Source organism: Neopsephotus bourkii, unplaced genomic scaffold, assembly GCF_033783945.1.
Source record: "Neopsephotus bourkii isolate Nb327-2 ecotype Australia unplaced genomic scaffold, CSIRO-AGI_Nbou_v1 NB_1250, whole genome shotgun sequence".
NCBI lineage: Eukaryota > Metazoa > Chordata > Aves > Psittaciformes > Psittacidae > Neopsephotus > Neopsephotus bourkii.
In genome coordinates, this window is record NW_026901735.1 from 3,496,524 (window position 1) to 3,521,929 (window position 25,406).

Consider the following 25,406-nt stretch of genomic DNA (forward strand, 5'->3'; position numbering starts at 1 on the left):
CAGTTATTTCTTACATGATTTAACCCATGTTGGACACAGTTTCAACAGAGATGTGGCATCCTAACCTGCACACTGCAGCACGTCTCTTGCCTTCAAATTTCTGATCACTTTTGAGAAGAAGAAAAAGAGAATCAGGTTTTATCTTTTTCTTTGCTTGTTAAATGGAGCACAAATAAGAAATAACTTGCTACATGCAGAAGCAAGAACTTGCTACATTCCTATTGTTCCATCTATTGCTCTTGCCCAATGGTTTTTCTCTATGTCACAAGATCAGGGATGCTGATGTTGGAAGGGACCTCTGGAGACCATCTCATCCAACCTCTTGCTCATGCAGCGCTGTTTCAGCTTCAGGTTAGATCAGGTTGCTCAGGACCTTGCCCAGTCAACTTCAGGAAATCTCTAAAAGTGGCAATCTTACAACTTCCCAGGGCTCCAGTGCCAAACCACTGCTGCTGTGAGGAATTCCTTCCTTACATTCAATTGGATTTACCCTTGCTATAATCTGTAGCAACTGCCTCTTGTCCTTCCACTGCGCGCCTCTGAGATGAAGCTGCCTCCATCCTCTCTATAACCTCCTTTTGGGTCATGGAAGAGGGCAATGCCATTCCCCCTAGCTGAATGAATTAGGGTTCCCCTATCTCTCTTCATGCATCACACAATCCAATAGTGTGACCACCACAGCTGCTCTCACCAGTTAGCCAGTATTTCTACCACAGAGGCCCAAACTGGACACAGTATTCCGGTGGCATTCTAGCAAGCATAAAGAGAGAATACTCAGTCTCTGTAGAAGGCCCACATCTTTCTTGGTCTCCCTTGCGGTGCATGTAGAAGTTACCCAAAAGCCTCATCACTCCCAATTCTAGCTGAGCTTTGACTTTCCTAAGTCTGTTCCTACATGCCTAGGCAACAGTTTTGTGTTACCCTTTGGCTGCTTGTCCCTGTTTCCACCTCCATAGTCTTCCTTTTTGCATGTGAAATCAGGCAGGAGTTCCCTGTTCAGTCTAGCTGGTCTCCTGCTATACCTGCTCAGCATCCTGAACATCAGGATGGACTGTTCCTGTGTTTTGAGGAGGCTGGCCTTGAAGATCAAGCAACTTTCATGGGTCTCTCTGCCCTTCAGGGCAGACTCCCAGGAGATTCTACCTACCAGCTCCTTGAACAAGCCCAAGTCCACACGCTTGAAGTTTTGAGTGATTATGATACTACTTGCCTTTCCCATTTCCCTCAGGTTCTTAAACAACCATCTCATACTGCAGCCAAGCCACCCCAAAACAGTTCTTCCCTATTCATGAGCAGCACTGTGCTTCCATCATAAGATCATCCAGCACCAGCATCAAATCGTTTTCCCTCACATACCCCACAGGTCTCCATCACTGCTTATGCCCCATCACACCAACCTTCTAGCAGATGAGAGAGGGTTACAGTTCTCCTGTATTTAGCCTAGTATCAGAGAAATGAACTCACTTCTTCATAACCAGGCTTTTGGATGTGCTCACAGCAGATTATTCCTATTGTGACTTTATAAGCTAAGGTACTGTCATCATAGATACACTGTAGGATCACAGTTGGAAGCCGTACTGTGTAAATGCAATGATTACAGGCAGCTTTGAAAGAGGTCCATTTTGACAAATCCATTGTGGCCCCACTTGCTGAGGATCCCTGGAGTACTTTATACAGTGTAAAGCTAAGGCAACACAACACAGAACTAATGCTTGAAGTGCTCTCTTACAGCCAATCTGGGCCTGCAGGTGAGCAACACTGGCTCATTTCAGTACCTGGTAAGAAGAGGCATAGCATGACTTACCTGGATGATGAAAGCTCCAAAGCCAGACAGTCCAGAGGGCAAGGCCAGGAAATGAGTAAAGGAAGAAGTATTTCTGTACCTCATGGGCCCAATCCCCAGCATAGTCAATTCCAGTGACTGCCAGGGACCACAGTTCATATAAAAAAGATGGGATCTGCAGAACTGCAACTGGATAACATCAGGAAACTGACACTGGCTTTCTAATGGGCTTGGATACTGGCTGCACAAAGCACCTTCGATGGTTTATAAATCAGAAAGCAAGTAGATTTTAGACCTGTGGCCAAATCCCCACTCACAGGCTTTCAACCCCACTGAACACAGAGTGAAAGGCAAACCTGGCCATCAGTATGAACCAGGGCTTGCCCTTTGCCCAGGCTCTGAAAAAGCCTGGTGGTGTAAATGAATGCCTGATTTGACTGTGACTCATTTACCCTGTTAGACAGCCCTAATGACTGGCCTGGCCTGGCTCTTCAGCAAGTGGGAGCTCAGAACCTCTCCTGTCCATACACTGATTATTAAGACATTCATATCTCCTGGTCATCAACCTCCTTCCTACCTATCGGAAGCCCTTAACTCCCATGCACCACCTCTGCCACTGTCCTCATCCGAGTACCTCATCAATGATACCGAATGCGTCTCCACAACAGCCCTGCAGGATGGGTTTCCTCCATGTTAGTAAGGGCAATGATGGGACAGCAAGGGCCAGATGTCTTTAAACTGGAATTTAGCTCAAGCTCATGCTAGCTTCAATAAACCTTTACTTTGCCTCTGAGCTGGTTGAGCTCACAGGCCTTGATTTTGTTTTGTGCTCTTGCAGTTGTCAGGGTTCAGGCCATGCAAAAGTGCCAAGTTTCACACTGTTTTGCACATGAAACCATAAATCCCTCTCCAGAACCCCAGGGGCATGAGGGGGGCCGCTGTTCAAAAGGTTCATGAACTTGTATATAGTTGGGCAGATACCAGAGCTTGTAACAATGTACTAAATTAACTTCTGTCCTAAAGTGTTTCATGGGCCTAGAATACAAAGTATTTAATAAGAACATTAAGGTTTTGCAAAATTGGGTAAAAGAAAGAGCCCAAATCATGACCGTATTTTGTTCGTAGCTTTATCTTTTTCTGTTAATTCAATGCATTATTTTCTCCTGGAAAATGCAAAGGCAGTTTTCTTCATCTAAGGTAATTTTTAGGAGGTATCTAGACATGTTTCTTTCCCATTTTGTTTGCTTTTAAACTATGCACCCACCAAAGACAAATGACCACATTCTACAAGGTGCGACTACCTGAAAACGTTCATTAGCCCTAAAGTAGTTATTTTTCTGTATCTCTTCCTTAGAGATGATATTACCTTGTACACAATATGAAGAAATAATGGCAGTATTTCTTACCTGTTCACTTCAGTAAAAACCTAAATCAAAGGTTTGTAATAATAATACAGGCTTTATAATAAGACAGAGAAATATTCGGTCACCTACTTAGCAAGCAGACACGTCAGCACAATAAGGAAGCACTTGGTTCATAGCTGAAAATCAAATTTCAAGTGAAAAGTATATCTTGACAGCCAGATTTGAGACTTCCTTATGACAAGTAACAACCTACTGCATTGCCATCCTGGCATAATACTACTAAGAAGTGAGACAGTCAGATTTTCTTACCTACAGAGCAGTCCCAGAATCACAGAAGAGTTAGGGTTGGAAAGGGCCTTAAGATCATCAAGTTCCATTACAAGACGGAGCAGTGAAAAGGACTCCGATTTGATTCATACTGAAGTCACAAACACAACTGGTTCAGTGGAAGCTGTTTAGAGCAGCAGCTGTCTCTTTCCTGCATATTCAAATAGCGAAGCCCCATTTCAACATCTATTTACCACTGACATATCAATAACTTTTGCAACCAGGAAGACCAGATGTTTTGACAGCAGGTAACATCGCACAGTGCTTTGCATGTGGTTTGCAAAGCACTTTACTCAGAGGCACTGGGTGAGGGTCACCTCAAAGGCCAATGATGAACCCAGGACCTGGGGCCTTTGAAACATTTCTCTGTCCCAATAGACATTCCTTTGGGAAAAGCAGCCCCCGATGGGCTGGCACCTCCTAGAGATCCATCGCTCTGCTCTTGAGAGTAGCATCAGTGGTTACTGAGCATGGCTTTCCATTTCCTGCCTGCCCAGCACACAAAACTGACATGACTAAAGGGAGTAGTGAAAAAATGTAAGAATTGGAGGAACCTTTAATCTCTGAAGTTAAAAAGGAGGAAAAAAAAAAGCAACCACTTACTAATGGAATGTTAAGATTGTGTATTAAACCCACAAAAGTCAGAAAACAAAGGAATTAAAGACTCCCTTGGCTCTTTTAACCCTTCCCTCTGCCTGCGTGCATTACAGGCTTTTCATTACACAACCACATAACACCAGGCAAAGGGACATAACCGTAGGTGATGTTAAAGGGGGAGTATGGCTGGTTATGAAGCAAAGCTACAGAAATGGGAAGGTTAATAACTAGTCTTTTTATCTCATTAAAGTTTAATATTTGCTATTAAAGAATGGCAAAGCACTAAAGAAACGGCAAGATGCTGTTATGGAGCTAAATGAAATATGGAATAAATGAGCTGTTCTTCTCAGTAAATATTTTGCTTGCAGTTTACTTGCAGATGTATTTGTCTCCCATGACCCCATATGATGGTAATATATCACAGTAAGTAACTATCCCCCAGTTTATGCCTTCATGTAAACAAGTCTCACTGAAACAGGCTAAATTGGGCCTGTGCACAGCACCCATATACATACTTGAGTCCCACACCTACAAAACTCAACATGTTCCCCCCCTCATCCAACTTTCAAGCTCCATATCTGCTGTATTGTGAGTAGCTGCACACTTCCCAATCATTAACACACACATCCTCTTCATGCACAAGGAAATATTATTATCCTGGTTTTACAAATGAGAATCCTGGGCACGGAGAGATTAAAGCTGAGCATTTCAAAGCATCCCAGTTAATTAAAATGACTGGAAAATGGGTGTCCAAATTGTTTAGATACCTTTGAAGTCTCGGAATAATTATATTGCTCAAGGTCACACAGGGAGTTTATGGCTGACCCACAACTTGAACCCAGATTTCCAGCGTCCCATTCCAGCACCTTAATCACAAAGCCATCTTTGCTTTCCAATTTAATACTGGCCAGACCTGGTCCGCATGCAAACTGGTTACCAACGGACGAAACCTGTTATTATGCCATATAATGTAGCTATCTATCTCTACCCTGCAGGATAAACAGCAGTGCATTTGGGCATCTCCAGATTCTTTAAGGTACAGATCATTACAACACACTTAGGAGGCAGGGAAGAGCTATATAAGAACTAGCATACAAGGATGCTGAGGGTCTCCTCTGATGGTGCACTCCAGCTTTGTCTCTCCTGTCCTTAGCCTGGTGGCCATGCCTCTACACCACCTTTTTCCTGATGCAGTATATGACTGCAGCATTTCCTTCTAACAGGTTTAGCCCCCAAAGCCCACCTTGTTCCTACCAGCTTAGCTGTGAATTCCACCACCTTTTGTGACTAGGCCTGCTTGACACTACAGCCACCAGCGACGCTGGGTTTTGCCATCAGGATCTCTCTGCTACAGTACAAAATAAACCCTCAAAGTTATTCAGAGTAGCAGCAGGACTTCAGCAATAGAGCATACAGTGGAAGAGTCCTCTTCCAAAGGAAAAAACTCTGAAAGTACCTGTTGGAGGTGCCTCCACACCACAGGGACAGAAGAGCTTCTGCAGATAGCACCACCAGACATTAGCACTCTATGACACCCATTGGCCCTTCTCATGCCTCTGGGGTCTTTGCATACAAGAGGGCTGTACTTAACCAGCCAGTTTTGATAACCACTAATAACTTGAACTCAGCCTCTCTTGGGCTTACACTCCAGTTACACACTGCTCTCATCTTGAGCTCATTTCAAGTTAGAAACCTGCATTTTCCAAATGTTGATTCCTGTCCTGAGCACAAAGTCCTCGGGCCTTGAACTGATGGAGTTGCATAAAGCAAAACTTCCCAAAGAGGATTCAATCCCGGGTTCTCCCTAGACACACCAACACCCTCCAGGATGTGGAACGCAATGAAGGACAGAGATCACCATAAAACACACACACACTCAACGTGCTGACTTCTTATCACGGAGGTTGCTAATTTCCCATGCTAAGAACAACCTTTGGAACGAAAATGAATTATGCGTCTCATTGCGAGTGCATCAAAGAGGAGACAGCCTTTTTAAAGGAGTCAAGATCACCTCAGCTGTGCTTTTGTTATCTAGCCCAAGGTTAAGGATTTGGCCTTGGGCTAACAATTGGCTCAGAAAACCAGGATCACGTAATGAGAGTTCCAGGAAGAGAAAAACCAAAACTTGGTAAAGGCACACTCTTCAAAGTGTCCCAGTGTTTGACCTTATTTTTCCCCCTCCTCAGATGAATGAAGTAAAGAAGAGAGGAATGAAGCCTGAAACCCTGAAGGAAGTACTCTCATACAAGAAGAGCTGGAAAGACCTTCCCAGATCCTTCCCAGACACTCAGCCTTAGAGATAAAGGCCTGACAACAATTCTTCCTCACCAGTTAGATGGAAAAGTTGGCAGTAACTCACTGCACGGCTCAGGGCTCAAGAGTAGAAGGCAAGAGCAGTGCCTGGTTTATTTGCTTTGATATAAAACATAAGTTAAGCTGCTTCTACTTGAGAATTGAATCTATCCCTCAAAGACAGATAACTCTAAGACCCTCCAGCAGGTGAGAGCTGCAAAGCAAAGTGTCCTGCTGGGTTATACCGGGTTGTTCACAACCACTGATGTGTTCTTGTACGTATCTTGTTTGGTTGGTGGGGGATTTTTGTCAGAACCCGCACACAGGAGAGTCACTTCCTCAACTTCTGCTGCTGACAAAAACCAGGAGGCTCCGACCCACACTCCCAACACCGTTTTCCCAGGGCTTGGTCCTCCTCACTGAGGAACTCGGCAGTGGGCAGGAATCAGTAAGTCAGCAGGTGTGCAGGAGCTCTCTCTAAATGACTCTGCCCTCTAGGGTACATTTGGGTTATATTTTCCAAGATGAAAACCTTTCCATCTGCAAACCTGGGAGACTCCTTTGCCCAACGTGTCAAGAAGCAGTTAGCAACCATTCCTTAAAAGAATAAAAATCACTAGACCAGGAAATACGAATCAATTAGTCTTTGATCCGCCCCTCAGTAATAACATCATCTAGAGCATGGGTTACTGCTAGTCCTAAGTAACCAGGAATGTCGATGGACTTTACAACTACCAGTGGTTAAGAAAAGGAGAACTTCAGTTCCATTTCCTTCTGATCTTTCAGTCTCGAGGTGGCCTTTCTGGGGCTTCTCCCCACACAATGTGAGGAAACTTTATGTTTAAGAATCCTTGGTGTCCTCATGAGATTCCAACATGGGAAGCTTTAAAGTAATCCTGCAAAAAGCCCAGTCTGTTCACAGAAAGCAGCAGAATGATAACATATCTGCCATTCATAGAATGGCTTGGGTTGAAAGAGACCTTCAAGCTCACCTAGTTCCAACCCCCTGCCACAGGCAGGAACACCTTCCAGTAATCTACATCTTGTACAACAGGAACGAAAGAGTATCAATAACACCAGTATTCTGCAGAACAAAACTGCTCATTTTTTACTTAAAGCTATGTGGTCCACCTTTGATTTACAGTGCCAGGGCTGGGAAAATGACCTCCATGTGCATTAGGACTTGGTCCAACAGCAACAGTTTGTGACATCAAAACTGCCTTTGTGTTAATATTATGATGTCAACTAGAAAACCGGGATTCCTCCCGAAAAGGGACAAAAATGACAAAAATCAGCTGGGCCCTGAAACTGATTTGAAGTTAAAGATTTTTTCATTCAAAGGAAGAGAGAAAACACAAGCAGAAAAACTATGGTAGAACTGTCCTTGAATTCAAACAACAGCTAGAGTGATGTTCTTAAGAAATAATGCATACCCTGTCTCTTCCTAATTCCTCAGGAGTCAGTAACTCCTCTGGTCTATGAAGTCCCATACGAAGTTATCAATAAGTCATGAGAAAAAATGCAAAAGTCAAGATTATCATGAAATGAATCATTGTTTCTGGCCGTAAAGCAAAGGCATTCTGCTCAGCCCGCGTGTTTGGTGCAGCCGTAGTCAGATATCCCTTCCCCCTCTCATCACCACTGGCCTTGCAATTAAGCTTCAATATGCCTGTGTGTATATTATTGATGTGGAAACAGCTATTTCCATCATGCCGCAGACATTCTATACTTTTGAAGTCTGTGGTTACAGAGTCATTATTCCGCACAACACTTTCCCATCACTAGGGTGTGCAGGATGCCATAAAAAAATGGGTTTGTGCAAGTTCCAAGCTCCTGGAGTTATGTCAATAGTTACCTTAAATACATTCACTTCTTGTACGTGGTCACCCTGCTTTCTGAGGGTTTGCTTTAATAAAAAGGACCGGATTGCCTGAGAACGAAGTCAGTAGGTAGAGCTGTGCTGATTTGCAGATCTGCTTGATATTCCCATCTTTTAATCTGCGTGTTGTTTCCAGGATGATGATGATGATGATAGCAGTAATAGTAGCAGTAATAATAGTAATAAAAATACATTTGCTTCTGTTTGTAGTGAAACACTGCTGGAGTTGAATGCTCTGCTTTAATGAGACACGCTGAATGAAACGGTATCCCGCAGTGCAAGAAGTACATGTCAGCTCTCCGCTGCCTTGGCATGATGACCCAAGCTACAGTACAATATTCATCATTTTCTTGGTGATCTCCCAGGAAAACCTTCTTAATTTAATCTCTAATGGGATTATCAGCCTCATTAAATTGTAGATCTGCCACAGTCCAGCCGTTGTGGGAAACTGAACTTTCAGACTGTTGTCAATTCACGGCTCTGACCTCTCCACCTGAAGTCCCTTTAGAAACTTTTAACGCTTTCAGCCTCAAAAGCCTGCAGGGTCCTTCCCCACTTCCTTCACCTACAACTTATTCCCACAGAAATTCCCCCCTTCTTGCAAACTAAAAGGGCGCAGATCTACTGCTTTCCTCGAGTTAAACCAGTAATAGCAGCCCCAGCCCAGTGGCCCTGCTCTGATTTCTATATGGGCAGTGCAGCACATTTTGCAGGAGCCCCTCCAAGAATGAAGTCTGAATAGCATTCATACATCTCATCCCTACCCTGCTTTATGAACCAAGACCAAGCTGACCCAATGTAAGTTTCCTACCTCTGGAGAAGTCCAACAACTCAGCCTCTCTTCGTCTATCAAGGGCAATACAAGCCCAGGCAGGTATTACAGCTGAGTGCCTTCACAGCACTATGTAAATACAGATGCAAATGAGCTTTGGCCCTCAGACTTCTGGCAAGCTACAAACCCCATCCCTGGTGTTGTGAGGTGTCTCTGCTGCACACACTGGGTGCAAGCCTTCAGACCCTTCCCAAGCCAGGATTCTTGCTGGAAGCAAGGATGGATTTGTCTCTTAAAGGACACAGAGCCAGGACAAACCCAGTGTACCTGCTTTGCTAAGTGACCATTGCACAAGGCTTGCAGACAGGAGGCTGCTAAATCCCAGAGGGCACTGACAGGTGACTCGATTCCAAAAAGAGAGGAAACTCCACCTTGGGAAACCATTACTGCTTGTTGCAGACACGGCTGGGAGGAATACAGGTAATGAAGGATTAGTACCGGAGAGACAGGAAAGAAGTAATCTTAAAGTAAGTCTGGAATTCCTTTTGTGCCCAAGCAAGGCAAGTGCAGTGGACACACACAGACGGTTACTTTCTCACACACCTGAAAAACCTCTTACGAGGATTAAACCAGAGCTGTGGAGTTCAGCACAGTAAGGTTATATTCTGCAGAAGCTGGGATGGTTTTTCCCCTTGTACATAGTAGTCTAACAAAACAAAAGACTGACACTTTCCTCCAACACCCTTACAGCAATAGTATGCAAAATCCAAATATCCTTCTGAACATAGCTTCTTTTTCCTTTCCTATGTAACTAAAAACAAAGCGGTTTGTGCCTATAACAACCATTTATAACGTCTTTAAAAATACATTTTAATGCCTTTGGCTTTTCATCATTATTTTCAGCAGCTTAAGTCAACTGGGAACAAGATTCGTGGCTCTCGTGTTCTCGTGTTGTGAGAACACAACAAATCAAGTTCTCATAGCAGCAGCCTGCCCTACCAAAAGGGGTAGCCTTAACATAAAGAAGATAAACATTCCATATCCATAATTAGATAAATAATACTCCAGGCAAGATATGGCACCTTTAAAAGTGCCTTTTCAGCCTTGGATTTTTTTTCTCTGCTTGTTACTACAGAAACCATCTAGCAACCAGAATCTAAGACAGACTCCACCCAAAACAGAGAAAAACAATATAGACAGAGTAGGCTTTTCCTTCCCCCCACCCCTTTTATTTCCCCCCCTTTTCCTTCCCCCTCCCCTTTCTCTTTTGGAAGGGTGGGTGCTAAGGAAAAGTCTCTCACTGTGCAAAGGACAGGAGCGTTTTGCATGCAGTTGAAACAGTAAAGCTCTGATTACAGATGGCAGAAATGAAAGCAGGGAATGAGTAATGAGCAATGAGAAATGCGTAATGCGGGATGAGGATATAATTTCCACACATCGGCTAAAGAAAGGTTTACACTCTTAAGCAATAAAAACAAACCATTAAGCCAGACCTGCACTGTCAGGAAGTATAAAACAGTTCTTGAAACTCTGCAGTTACTATACAAAAGCTTTTCATAAACTTTTGTTTCCTGATCTTTCACAAAACATTAACATTATGTTCTTTCATAAAACATTAACATCAAGCTGCCATATGGCAATTAGCTGCCTCCTGAAATCAATAAAAGAAAACCCCCAAAATCAACAAGTTTAGGAATAGCTCTATAACAAAATAGTTCAATAATGATCCTCTTCTAATAGTGGGTCTAATATAAATGCAGTCCAGATGAGCTCCCTCTCCAAAGCTCAGAGTACAATAAATCATGTTCCTCTCCAAGCCTCATCAGTACTGATTGTTCAAGCGGGACCTCTGACTGCCTAATGGGGTGCAAGCAGGTGATAGCTTGGGGACCCCCAAACACAGTCATCATAGGAGCATGAAAGGTCTCAATGCCTGGCTATGATGAGCTCAGGTTAGCGCAGCAGAGCAGATCCTGCTCTGTTGAAAATGGCCAGTGCTCTCGGGAGAGCTTACCTCAACTGAAGATCTTCCCACAGCATTTCTACATGTTGCTGACCACAGGAGTCCAACTGAATTGTGCCCCAAAATTACCAAGCCACTCGACAAAGCTGTTACTGAGTCTCAAAAGGACAAGGGGAGATGCTGATCACATTTGTGTTTAGAGAGATGCTTATCTGAAATGCACAAAGGGTGATATTATCTATCGCAGTCTCTAGCTATATAGGTTGTATAAGTGCCTAGAAGCAATATGTTTAGGGGAAAACAGGCTATAGGGTAACAAAGGCAGTTTTGCCTTCCAGAGCTTCTGCTTTTTCTCCTCTTAAAGAAGAAAATAAGACCAAAAAGCTCATTTCTTCTTGTAGAGCACTATAACACTAAGTACTACTAACAAACTAAAGTGCTACTAAAGAACTGAAGTAAGTACTACTACAGAACAAAAGTAAGTACTACTAAAGAACTAGAGTATTGGAGCACTGTGGTAACAGCATACCTTTAGTTTTAGGACTATTTAGCACTCACTACCAGACTTAGATGATGATTCTGTGTCAGAAAGCCCAAACCTTTAGGAAGGACTGTCTGATCATCAACCCTATTTCTCAGGGTTCAGGAACCCAGCTGATCTCTAGGAGAATTTTCTGCTACTCATGTATGACAGTCTGATTCAACCCTTCTATTGGTAATCCCAAACAAGCTCTTCAGTGCAGCACTCTCATGATCTAGAGAGAGAGGTTAAGGGTTAAGGATTTAAGGTACGTTACAAAACCAATTCTGCAGATATTTATTGATGTGCTGAGCTTGACACATGCCTATTTCCTCCTCAAAATCAGTACAGAACCGGTGATCCTGTGACTAACACTAAGCAGGTATAGAAATGCTTACAAGAATGGGTCTTAATAGGTTTACAATTACACATTGGCCTCAGTGTATTTTACTAAGGATGCAACTCTTTCTCAAGCAACAGGAGGTTTGCCTTTATAAGGAACGCAGCATCACGCCATGAGCCAGCTACTGCTCATGCATAGACAAGCGCCGTAGCCAATTTTTGTGAAACAAGATTAGCATCAACGTGCTCTTATGCCTTACAGGAGAAGTAAAGCAGTCACCACTGTAAAAAGCCTCCCTCAATCTAGTCACAGATGGAAGGGCTGGAGCTGTGGAACTGAAGCCTTGCAATGCTGGAGCGTAAGATCTGGTTAGAAGTGCTGTGGGTTCTTTACAGATGTCAGTAGGTTTGGGATCACACCTGTCCTGCTCATAGAAATGGTGCAGTCTTCAACTTTTCAGCACTTTCTGTCCAGCTTTTGCAAGGTGAGGCTCTAGTGTACGTTAGCACTGCCACAACTTGACTGGTACAACTGTGCATTGCAGAAAATCAACAAATCACAGAATAGTTGGGGTTGGAAGGGACCTTTGAAGCTTATCTGGTCCAACCCCCCTGCAATGAGCAGAGGTATCTCCAACTAGATCAGGTTGCCCGGAACCACATCCAGCCTGGCCTTGAATGTCCCCAGGGATGGGGCATCCACCACCTCTCTGGGCAACCTGTGCCAGTGTTTTACCACCCTCACTGTAAAGAATTTTACCTTCACATCCAGCTGGACTCTCCCATCTTTTAGTTTAAAACCATCACCCTTGTCCTGTCACAACAGGCCCTGCTAGAAAGTCCCTCCTGTCTTTCTTAGAGGTCCCTTTTAAGAACTGAAAGGCTGCAAAAAGGCTCCCCCACACTCTTCTCATCTCCAGGCTGAAGAACCCCAACTCTCAGCCTTGCAGAACCTTCACTGTAGCATATCCTGTGCCTGACAACCTTGCCAAAGCAATGGCCATAAAGTGCTCATCACCAGTAATGCACACTGGCAACAAGCAAAAGGCAAACTAAAGTTCTGCATATGTCGTGTTCCCCCCTACACACATGAGCCAAGCAAACAGCACTGCTCTTTTGGTAAAAAGCAGAGGTTGTCTACCCAGCGAGGCTGCAGGCTACCACGTAGTATCAGCATGACAATAACATCAGCTACCTCTCAGAAATAGTGCCAGTACAAAGAAACACAGAAGTTGTTATCATGCCACACAAGCTTACCACCAGTCTAAGAAACCTTTCAGAAAAATGGGAGCAGCAAACAGGAAATCAGTTTTTCTCCCATATCCTCTGTACCCTTTGCTTTTTGTGATGATGAGCCCTACAGAACTGTTCTATATGAAGACCTCTAAGCCATCAGGTTAGCCTTTCTGATCAACAAACCTATGCAGTACCTTTGCTGTAACTCAGACAATTCTAGTGAAGAAGGAGGAGTTTGGGGAGGGCAGTAAGAAAGAGGAAGGTTCTGTTAATAGAAAGTTAGGCTAGTAGGAGACCCAAATTACAGATTCCCAGAATTGCCTTAGAGAGGTCTCTAATGGGCCAGCTGCACACATGGCTTTAGGAAGTGCTGCTTCAGTTCACCAAATCCAGAAATGGATCCATAACAGAACACAAGGGAGTTCTGACATCTCTGGAGATATCAGCACAGCCATTATATATCCTCTAAACACAGTGGAGAGCTCCTGAAACATGCAGGAACTTACCACCAGCAGTCTAACACAATCTCATTCCATTCCCAGCTTCGGTGCACTCCACAGTGGATTGCCAAGAAGCCGGTTTAAGCTACTTTCCCACTCTACTACTTCAGCATAGCTTTCACACAACAAGCAACCCAGCCTCTACAGCTAGTAACCTGACTGCCCTAGCAGTCTTCAACTACAACAGGCACAATAAGTGTTAGCTTTAATGCTGTTTGCCAGCTGCAAATCATGCTTTTGCCCCTCCAGGAAGGATTTGAAGAGTAAGAAGTTACAAGCACAAGTGAACCATTTTTTCCTTACAGACTGGACTTTTCAGAAAGAAAGATCAGAGTTTTATGATTTATTATCTGACACAGATTGAAACATTTGGGAAAGGGGGCGGGAAAAAAGGCTTTCAAACACAAAACCCTGGAAAAGAAGACAAGCCAATCTGCAAACCAGCAAACCCACCAGCTGAGGTTAGACAGGAAGCTGCATACGACAACAGCTTGCTGTATGTAGGGCAAGACCTGAAGATTAATGTCACTACAACACTCCATAGAAATGAGCTCTCCTCTGAGGTGAGGAAGTATGCAATGCTCTTCCAACTGGTAAAGACAAGGGCTGGTACAAATAAGGCATTAATTCCTCTTTAGCAATACATAACCACCAAAAATAAAAAAAAAAAAAAAAAGATGACATTTTAGTTTTTATTATTTTATATTTGGCCAGGACTTTTAAAGGAAGGACTTTGAAAGGAAACATCAAACATTCACTTTTCTGTAGGTCTAGAAAGGATTCAGCCTTCCCCCACCCTCCCCACCTCCCATAGGGTTCCTATTGGCCCTTCTGAAATTCACACTGCGAATTAGTTGGGAATCGCAGTATTTATACTAGATCAGCAACGTCTGGTTCTTATCCAAATGTTCCACCTAAAGAGGACGCCAGTTCTCATGGATTGGACAGCCCACCCTGCAGCATTCCTGAGAATTGTACAATATAATCTTGAAAGTCAGCAGAGTGGATTATCCACTTCTTTTTTTCTGGACTTGAACTTGTGACCTTAACAGTAGCACAGCAGAAAGCAAATGTGCTATGCACTTTGCCATAGTAACCTTCCATGTATTCTTTTTCTCCAACTTAAATACACACAATTGAAACAGCTACAATTTTGGAAAATTATGTACAAACCCTATATTTTTTGTTCTTTTTGATTACATATAAATACAAATTAGCTATTCTTCTAAAAAGTGGTTATAATAGGAAATAAATACAAAATAAGAATCTGACCATTATACTTCATGTGCTGGGGTGAACCCCATATAAAATGTACAACTAAAATACATTTAATCTTTAAAGGAATATTTCTCTGATTAAAATATTTGTTTTCCCAACTTTTTTTTTTCTTTCCGTAGACATAAATATATTTTCAAAATAGTTGTGTTTTTTTTTTTTTCTTTTTCTTTCCATTTCATTACATAAATAAAGTCTTCATTGGGAAATATTAAAGTGTCAGCTTGGGGGGGTTATTTTTAACCTTTTGTATTTGTCTAATATATTTTTTGCTGTGTCAGCGGCACCCACAACCCTCCACAACCATATCTTGATAGTTCTTTAATACAACTTTTTCATTTTCATCAAGGTAGAGCATGGAAATAGCACTCAGTTCTGTCGGCACACAGCAAGCCTTGGGGATTTTGGAATTCACTGAATTGACCAAAGTCTGAACAATGGCATGGTTTGTTGAGTTTAGATGATCTGCCAGTGGAAAAGGACATTCCCCGTGGCAGTAAAAGGCACTATACCCCGGTGGGGCAACAATCCAGTCATTCCACCCCACATCATTGAAGTCCACATATAACGGATGCCTTTTGCAACTGTATTTGTGGCGTTTACGCTGTTTGTGTTTCGCTTGACGCTTTTCTCTTTTATGGAGCGGGTGTCCCTTGCCATCATGCCCAAACGTTACTAATAATGGCCTGAGCTGAGACCAGCTATCTTCATCCTGATGTAAAGACCTGCTAATCCTAACGTGCCTCTTGGAGGCACTGTTCTCTTTGTCCAAGTGAACCACCTCTACCACAAACCCATGATTAGGTTGTCCATGTGCAATCCACCTCAAAACAGCTGGCGTTACATCAAAACTCTCCCATTTACTTGCATTATGATGCACCAACCTGGTGTCCAAAAGTCTTGTGACAGGGTCCTTAGAGGTGGCTGTGGCTGGCTTTATAATTTCATAAATATTAATACGGTGATGGTAGCTGCTGTTGTTCTCAAAGGCTCCGTGCACCTGCTTCCGAAAAATCTGGAGTTCAGCTGAGGTGATAGACTCCTCATTAGGGATGGAAGTTAAATTAAAGAAGAAACGCCGTGCTGTTTTCCCACTTGTTTCTGGCAGTTCTTCCAAAACTTCTAATTTGATTAAACAGGGAAAATAGAAAGAAAGAAAGAAAGAAAAATCAGGAACTGAGACAAGCAACCAAACCTCTCGCACTCTGCTGATGGCAACTTTCAAACAATAGCTAACACATGTAACACACGAGACTTTCAGGTGGGAAACACCACCTCCCTTGTCCTGCTCTATTTACACAAGCACGTATAGCATGGAGTTAAGGGTGCTTCACTCACTGTTAAGCATTTTGATTGCACACCGGTGCCCTTTGCATTCCAGGTGGTTATGAATGGGTGGCAACAACCACACTGCGTTATGCTGGAATCCAAGGACATCAGCAAGAAAACTCAAGCCTAACAGTGCGGCAACAACTGGTTGACGACTTCAGGCAACTGTTGCATTTCTGCCTTTTTCAAGAAGGTGGCTCTAAAATCAATCCCTTAAACTCCACCCTGAAAAATACCATTCCACAGTTTAGGTGGCTTAGAAATACTAACTTCTGGATTCTTGTATCTTGATTAGAAATGGTGAACTTAACATCTGTAACAGCGCTTTATGAAGCACACTCTAGGATGTACCCAAAAGGGCCATGAAGAACGGCAGGAGCTGAAAAGGGGTGGATGCTGAAGGGATAATGAAATAAAATTGCTTCTGAACAACAGGTTTCTCAAAACCACACCAGAAAATAAACCTGAAGTCACCGAACCCCAGGCCATTCTCGCCTTTGAGTCAACAAGTAACTGAATGGAGCTTCAGAGGGAGTAAAATGTACCTAGGGCTGCTGCTACAGCCACTGAAGAAGTTACAAGTATTTGCCAAAGCAATCCTCTCTCAAATCAAGTTTGGTTTCTATTTTGGGTGCTAAGCATCCTGGAGAAACACTCACTTTCGAAGGGGAAGCCCTAAGTGCTGTTAGCAGTTCTTGGTCACGTAACCATTCCCTGTCGAATCCAGTGCAACTTTTGGATAGGGGAAGGCTCAGCTTTCCGGGAGCGGATCAGTATTTGTAAACATGCAGATGTTCTGAGTGGTCACAAGACCAACTCCTGCTTTCAAGAAGCCAGGAACAGTGTGAGAACTCAGTGGAAAAATGGAGTTGTATTGATCTTCTAAACTTTGTGACAATTATAGAATAGCTTTTATGCCAAAAACTGTGCTTTTTGACTACTTCAAACTATAGGTTTTTACATTTGCCTAGAAATCATGGACTTCACCCTCCGATTTCCTCTCTCGCTCAGCCCCTTGCCTACCACACTAATGTGAAGGACCCCCACACTGGCTTTTCTCCATTCATTGCTACGTGTTTACTTTCCACGTAGGGAAACGCGGACGATGAGAGGTTACATTTCATCATCCATCTCCTCCCTCACGATAAAGGCTTCCCACCAAACAGCACATCCACTTCCCCGAGACCCCCTCTTTCATCCATCGGAAACATTCAGTATTAACCGATTCCTTTTCCCAGCGCAGCTTCACTTTAGAAGCATGCGGAAAACCGCGTTTTCATTGCATCTGCAGCGGGGCCGCTGCACGCCAGCACCGGAGACGAGCAGCCTCAGGAACAATTACAACCTGGGGAAACGTTTCCCAAAGAGCACGCGAGCGACACGCGCCCCACCGGCTCCACGGGCCTACCCGTGCCGTGGCCAACGCCACAGACACTGTTTCAGCTCCATGGGCTGGGAAACGCACCCAAGCTGCTTAGAAGGGTGCCTGGCCTCAGTGGGCTGCAGGCCAGGAGGGATAGGGATGAAGCCGGTCACCACGTTCTGCTTTGGGCTGGGTTATCTGCAGGTGAGAGCCCAAAACTGGCCACAGGGCTTTTTTACCAGCCTGGGTGCTGCTGGCTGGGGAGGAATAGCTTGGGTCCGGGCTAAACCGCTCCTCGACGGCAGCGGGGCGAGGGAGTGCTTGAGGAGGGCGCAACAGATCGTTGCATCGATCTCTCACGGGGATGAGATGAGGATTAGAAACCCCCGCAGCCTCGGGGAAAGTTCCCTGCGCTTTACCCTCGCAAAGGGAAAGCCACCCGGGGGAACACTTAGCGTGGAGCCGCTCCGCTTTAGCGAATAAAACGGGAGCCCCTCGTCGGGAGGAGGAGGAGGAGGAGAAGCGAGGCTGGCTGCGCGCCACAGCAGCAACCCCGGCGCCTGCCGCTGAGGCCGTGGGAGCGCGGCCGGCTGGAAGCGCACCGCCGCCCCGGTGAATCCAACACACCCGCGTTACCGGCGCTCCCGGGGAGGAATCCACCCCGACGCTCCTCCTCCTCCTCCTCCTGCGGCCCTCCCCCTTTTCCCCTCCGCTCCGCGCCCGCCACCGGCCCCCCGAGCCCGTACCTTCGTGGTGGAAGCTGCGGACGGTGTTGGCGCGGCTGGCGGCCCGCTCCAGCGGGTACCCGAGGGCCGGCGGCTGCCCCTGCTGCTGCCCGGCGTGCAGGCGGTAGAGGTCCAGCATGTAGGGGGGGATGACGACGTCCTTGCCGGGGCTGGGCCGCCGCTTCAACCCGAACATGTGGAGCAGGCGCAGCTCGAACTCGCTGAGCAGATCCTCGGGGCGCTGCGCGGCCGAGGCGGCGCGGCCCGGCTCGGTGAAACGCCGCCGGCCCACCTCCGGCATGAGGCCGGCCGCGCCGCCCAGCAGCGCCTGGCAGAGCAGCAGCGCCAGGAGGGAGCGGGTCGCGGCAACCATGATCAACCTGCGCGGAGGAGGAGGAGGAGGCGATGGGAGCCAGTCAGCGCGGACACCGCGCCGGGGGAGCGCGCCGCGGGGTTGGGGGGGGCGGCGGACGGGGACGGTCCGCAGGTGGGACCTACCCCGGAGGGGCTCGGCGCGGAGCCCATGGCGAGCGGCCCCGGCCGGCCCCGAGGCGCGGAGGAGCCCCCCGCGGGGCCGCTTCAGGTGCGCGGCGGGCGGCGGAGCGAGGCACGAAAATCCCCGTGGCAGGAGATCAAAGGGGACGGGACGGGACGGGGCGGGGGAGCGGAGCGGGGCGATCCGCAACAAAGGAGCGCGGCGGGGAAGGGGAGGAAAGGGGCGGACGGGGGCACCGCCGGGGCCGGGCCGCTGCCCTCGGCGGGGCGCAGGTGTGCGCCGGGACAGGACGGGCCGCTCCGGGCCTCGCCTCCCGCCGCGGCCGGGGCCGCTCCGGCTCCGGGACCAGGCTGGGGCTGCTGCCCCGCCGCCGCGCAGAGCGGCCTCCCCGCTGCGCTCCCGTCCCGACCCGAGGGGACTCGGGGCCGGCTCCGCTTTGCAGCGCTCCCCGGAGGGGCAGCGACTTTCCCCAGTGGAGAGAGAGGGAGAAGCTACCTTCCCTCTGCGGGGTGGGAGAAGGGGAGGGAGGAAAACGCAAATCCTGCTACGTCCTTAGCCAAACCCACAGGGTGATACTCTCCCCCGTGAAACTCTGCGCTGGGTTATTATTATTATCGTTATTATAATTGTTATGATTAGTGTCCCGTCCCCCCTCTCTCTTCCAGAGCGCTAGCACCTCCGCCGTGGCCCACGGAGTCATCCTGCGGAGGAGGCTTTCAGCGGGTCTGCGACCGCCGGGGTTATACCTGTGTGCAGCAGCAGCAGGGGTTGTGTCTGCAGGAGGGTTTTCTGCTCTCGGGGTGTTTTTCCCGCATCACTTGGTGTTACTCCGAACTTCGCTGCTGCTCCTCTACAGCTGCCGAGCAGAAAAGAGAAGTTCTCTGAAGTACGGTCCGCCTCAGAAACATACTTTTAGCAGCTGGGTGAGGAGGCAGAAGGCAAGTCCCGGCCAGGGAAGGGCTTCTCTCTTTTAAAAGCAGCGATCGAAAAGTTGTTGCTTCTTCTTCTTCCTCCTCCTCCTCGAGTGTGTGTGCGTGTGCCTGCCCGTGAATGGGTCCCTATGTGTCTACGGACTTAAAAAGCTCCTTTTCAAAGCAAAAAACAAAAAAGTCCTTTTGCATCACCCGCGTCGGACAGATGGACATTTACCGAGGCTCCCGCAGCGGCATTAAGGCGAAGCTTGACTTTCCCCCGCTCCCTTAAAAAGAAAGAAGAAAAGAGGGAGGAGAAAGGAGGGGAAAAGGAAAGGGAAAAAAAAAAAAAAGAGGGTGGGGAGCGACGGCTTTAGGGGACAGCGCCCGGTGCCCGGCCCGCCCCGCACCGCTCCATTGCCGGGGGTGCCCGCCCGCCGCCGGGGCTTTTTGTTGCGCGGCGATGTCACGACCCCGGAGGCTCGCAGGCCCGCTCCAATCACAGCTCCCTGTGGGAGCGGGCTGCGGCCCCGCACGGCTTTTTAAAGGAGACGCCGCCTCCCTCCCTCGTTCCTTCCCTCCCTCCTCCTTCACCCGTTCTCCTCCTTCCCTCGCTGAAGCTGCCCGCCCGCCCCGTTAAGCTGTGGGAAGCGCCGGCACAGTTCCCCGCATCCCGTTCCGGGCGGCCGAACGGCGGAGGGGCACGGGCCGCCCGGCTCGGGATGCGGGATCGGGTCGTACAATACCCCATTGTACCGCAAATCGGATTAGCACCGTGCCCCGGCCGGCTGGGGTGGGAAGGTGTGAAGGTCACGTAAGGTATCGGGAGAATCCCGGTGCTCTAAAAGCACTTTAACAACATACATAGTTACTTTATTGCGTGCGAGCCTGCGGGAAGAGGGCTGGAGAGCCGGGGGTTCCCTCGCTGTCCTCGGAGGAGGCTCCTTCCCTGCTGCGGGCTCAGCCCCAGCCGAGCGGAGGGTTGGGTCTGGGTCTGGTGTGAAGGGGTTTTTATTAAGATGTGGCTGCCCTCCAGTGGTGGAAATGCGGCGGATCTCCGGCACGCAAACCCCGGCATCGCCATCAGAAACCAGCCCAGCGACTCTGCCCGGCACCTGCCTCCGGTGCGCACCGGAGCGCCCGAGTCTGCGGGAGCCGGCATCGCATCCAAGCACGGAGTAGGACAGCTGGGGTGAAGAAGGCAGGCCCATGTTCAGTGAGATTCGGCTCCCAGTCCGAGCTCCCTTTGCTGGTATTAGCAAATCCCTTCATCCCAATACCATTTAATTTGTCCGGTGGGATGCACCCTTTGATCCATCTCCTGTTTGCCTGCTTTGGCTCTGCAGCAGGGCCCAGCCCCTGTTGCACAGGTATGTGATACCCAGCAATTTTGGGTCACAGAATCAACTACGTTGGAAAAGACCTTTAAGATCACCAAGTCCAACCTTTACCCCGGCACTCCCAAGACCACCACTAAACCACTAAGGGCCTCATCTACACAGTGTCTGAACGCTTCCAGGAACAGTGATTCCACTAATGCCTTGGGCAGCCTGTCCAATGCCTGAGCACCCTTTGGTGAAGACATTTTTCCTAATATCCAGCCTAAACCTTGCCTGGTGCAGCTTGAGGCTGTTTCCTCTTATCCTATCACTAGTTCCTTGGGACAAGGAAGCCCCATCTCACTCCCTGTTTCATGCAACCTCCTTTCAGGTAGCTGCAGAGAGTGATAAGGTCCCCCCTGAGCCTTCTCCCCCTCAGTTCCCTCAGCAAAGCCAAAGCCAGTGGCATGGGGTCCCGGTGCTAGCACAGCAAGCACCGTGTATGCCTTGTGCTGCACCTCCTCTTCCACCCAAATACCTCTCAGGGGCTTCATTTGCAAAAGGCACAGCCAGCCTTTGACACCTTGAATTACTGCGGAGGAGGATTTAAAGCAATAACAACCGAGATGGCTCCATTACCAGCTCCTCCTTTGGGAGCGGCCTTTTCCCTCCATCTTGCTACTTTCCAACTGTAGGGAAGCCACCGATTTGAGGCAGAAATTCAGCAGATTTGGACCAGAGTAATTCCTGTGCTCCATGGCTTTTGCACTGTGTTAGAGTGACTTCAGCTCTACCTGCCAAACATCACTGCAGGATGAGGTGCTCACATAGAGAGCTACATACCAGAGTAAGAAACCACCTCAGAACTACACCAGCCTAATTAAAGAGCTGGTAAAGCTCCTTCCTACCAACAGCTCCCTACACTTGTTAATCTGGATTATCACTCTGCTGTGAGTACAGCGGGAGAGGCGATGGAGCAAGGTGAAATCCTTCAAAAGTGTAGCTACTCTCCCGTTGCATTCCAGTGCAGATAATGTTTAATTTTATGACTTCCTGCAAGTCTTTAGCATGAACCGAAAGTGCTGTGCAGTGTGACTGCAGGGTATGCCAATTATGTAAATCAGCACTAAAATAACAATGGCAACGTAGTTTACACATCACTGACATTAAATGAGCACTTCAACTTCTAATTGCCATTCCAGTTCAATCTGTAGTGGGTCATGCCAGGAAAAAGTCATTTCTTGCCTCAACGCTTACTCCCTGTGCCTGGAGCATAGGCTGTACTGTATGGCCAGCTTCATGTTATCTCCAGGAGCTTTCTGTATTAGGATGATGAGCCTTGTGAGGGAGGAACGTGCCTGTGGTTGTTCTGAAGGCCTGCAGATGATCTGATGTCAAAAGGGTCTTGTAGGTTTGTCCCTCATTTTAAACACAAATAGGCTCTCATAGAGTTCTGTTCTCTTGGCCATAGAACATTTCCCCTTCTAGTTTGTCCTCTCTCTGCCTATTTAGATCAGGAGCTGCTGGGGCAGTGATTCTGCCTTCCCACTTGTTTCCAGGAGGTCCCAAAAGACAACATGGAAGCACTTACAACATCCTCCCTGAACGCACCGGCACCCACACCAGAACCTCAGCCGTGCTCCAGCACTTGCCCCACATTTGATTTCTCACCAAAGCAGATCCAGCTCCCCTTCAGCCAGTGCCCTGGTGAATATGGGGAATAAGGCCCTCCAAGTGTCATCCATGAACATCTGGTTACAGTTTGTGCCTCATCAGCACAAGAAGCAACCAAATACCCCTCCGTAGAGCCCACTGCCTTTGAATACAGCATTCCAGCCTGCTCCTGCTGCATCTCTAGCATCAGCACACCTGAGCTCAAAGCTGAGAAGTATTTTTGTCATAACAAAGAACATTAGACACAGGTGTATTTAGCTGTAACGAATGCATCACATGGTCTGTGGAATTAAGTTTAGTGTTTAGTAGAGTTTTTTGAGAGGTGATGAGCCAGTAACTCAACTAATGGCACCTGCTGCTAAGGTTTCAGGTCCAGGTGTTCCTTTCCAGGACCACAACACAGCTGATAGACCTCAACTTTAGCTATCATTGGGTTTTCTTAGTAAAATGACAGAAAAGTATCCAAATAAGGTCAAGTTTTGCAACACAGAGTCCTTAAAGCCCAGCATTTCCTTCTTACAAATACTATACCAAGTCACATTTATGTGATGCCACCACGTAGTGTCCTTTCTACCAACCTCATTAAACTGCAACCATCATTCTTGATGGCTACAAGCAGAAGACTTCATCTGGGAGACCTAAATGAGAAATTCTCACTAGGGTTTCTAACTGTAACTTGTAATCCTTAACAAAGCCACCTACTTTCTGGTCTATTATGGAATCATAGAATCACAGATTAGTTTGGGTTGGAAGGGACCTTAAGCTCATCCAGTTCCAACCCCTTGCCACAGGCAGGGGCACCTTCCACTAGAGCAGGTTGCTCCAAGCCCCTGTGTCCAACCTGGCCTTGAACACTGCCAGGGATTAGAGGCTAAGGTGTTCAGGAACACTTGTATGCTCTATGCACACTGATGGACAACACTTCTACTCCTGGCTTCCCCAGACCAGTTAGACCAATGCTGAGCATTAGTGAAAATTTCCACTTTGCACTGCTGTCCCCTGGATATGATAAGTACGTGAGACATGAAATATTAACAGCACTGAGCTTTTCTATGGATTTTGCACATTTTAGTGAATAAACCTCTTGATAAAAACCCGTGCTGAAGCATGAAACATACACATGGTACAGCATCAAATGCTAGAGAGGCGGCTTCTGAAAATGAGTTAAGATGTGTTAGTGATGTTGAGGTTTTGGCTTCGTAACGGGTGGAGATTATCTGAAAGCTTTTCTGTTCCTGAACTGTGCTTCCTGTTGGCATTTGTGTGAATCTGATGTGTGGCCATTCTTTAAAATACTCCTTAGCACTGTTCTCTGAAGACATACTTGTCTTCTGGTGGTTTGTCTTTTAACATCTCTCAGTTGTCCCTGCTGCGCAGGCTGTCTCCTGTCCCATGAAGGATGAATTCTCACCTGAGAAGGTAATGTACAAGATGGTGATCTGGTTTTGAAGAGGGGAAAGGCAGTTTGTTCAGAAATGTCTCTTTCTTTCTTATTCACCTTTGCTGAAATTTGGCAGCTCTTCAAAGCTCTGTTTCACTGCGAGTCTCAATTTCATTCATCAACTCGCAGCTTTCCGTCCATCGTAGTGGCAGGGAAATGGGAATTTATCAGGAAATACAATGCAGACCTAGTATTTTCTGCATGTTCAGTATGTCTCCGTTTCCAGTGAACAAAACCAGTTGCTCTCAACAGTGTTATGTCTGCAAATACAGGCTGTAGTGATCAGTTCATGTGGCTGGGCAACTTGAAATTGTAAGACAAATTCCTACAACTTGTACTGAAATTGCTGGGGAAAGAGGAAAAAAAGGAAGTTAATGTGACAACCTTTTACATTACTGTTTTCCCCTTGATGCTATAAAGTTCCCAATGTCAAAATCCAGTATTTAACCTGTGGCTTTTATCATTAAGAGGAGACAAAATGCCATAACGCCTCTGTACAGGCTGCACAACAACTGAGCAATCACTGGATAGATTCCAAGGCACTGCCACCATTTATGTACATTTAATTACATGGAGTAGGAATAGTTACAGGCTGTCGGGCTAGGGAGATTCCATAGGCAGTGAAGTGAGTAAGATTCAGGGGACCTCAGTTCTATTCCCAGTGACAGAAGTGTCCTTTTTCTTCCCTTTGCTTTTCCACCTTGGAAATGGGGATGTCAATGCTCACCCCACTTTTAAGTCCCTACAAGACCTTTAGGCAAAAGCACAAAGAGCTAGGCACTGCTATTGTTTGGGGTTAAATACTAGGTTAATGCCAATAGCAATCTCAAATACCTGGAATCCCAGAGCTTAATCTTGCCTGAAAGACAGTGGCAAAATTCCTACTGGTTTCAGAGGTACAGGATCACTTGTGTAAGTGATGAAGAGACAGGGATGCCAACTACTCCAGTCAGAAGATTCAGAGCAAAGAGGGCTTTTTAATTATGTAAGTCTTGTTGGGAAGACAATGAGGTGAGGGTGTTCCCCCACATAAAGCAGAAATGGCTGCGTCATAGATGGTCCACTTCAGGAGCTTATAATTTCATCACAGCAGAGATCTTGACGTCAGGTAACATGGAGGATAATATAAAGTTGCGCGTTATTGCCTTAAGAAGTGCATACTTTAACAGTGCAGCGGGATAATGTTTTGCAATTAAAATAAAATAAAGGCAAGCATGACGTTCTGTTTAAGCAGATTGTCTGTATGAAGGCTTTATTGTAGCTGCAGATTTAGGGCATATGAAAAGGTTTTCTGTGCT

At 46.7% G+C, this 25,406-nt stretch overlaps 1 protein-coding gene across 5 annotated transcripts in view; it reads right to left on the minus strand.

Moving 5' to 3' along the window:
- Positions 1-25,406, minus strand: part of BMP2 (bone morphogenetic protein 2) — a 105,716-nt gene that overhangs the window by 56,586 nt on the left and 23,724 nt on the right. The window contains exons 1-4 of one of the 5 annotated variants that reach the window (XM_061364818.1): positions 19,510-20,244; positions 18,289-18,647; positions 15,735-15,972; positions 10,296-11,189 (exon numbers count right to left, since the gene is read on the minus strand). In XM_061364818.1, the coding sequence (XP_061220802.1) occupies positions 11,186-11,189; positions 15,735-15,972; positions 18,289-18,640 (594 nt within the window). In that variant the 5' untranslated portion in view covers positions 18,641-18,647; positions 19,510-20,244 and the 3' untranslated portion in view covers positions 10,296-11,185. Of the gene's footprint in view, positions 1-10,295; positions 11,190-14,995; positions 15,973-18,288; positions 18,648-19,509; positions 20,247-20,546; positions 21,334-25,406 lie in introns of those variants that run through there. The other 4 variants (XM_061364814.1, XM_061364816.1, XM_061364817.1 and 1 more) reach the window with 4 other exon arrangements.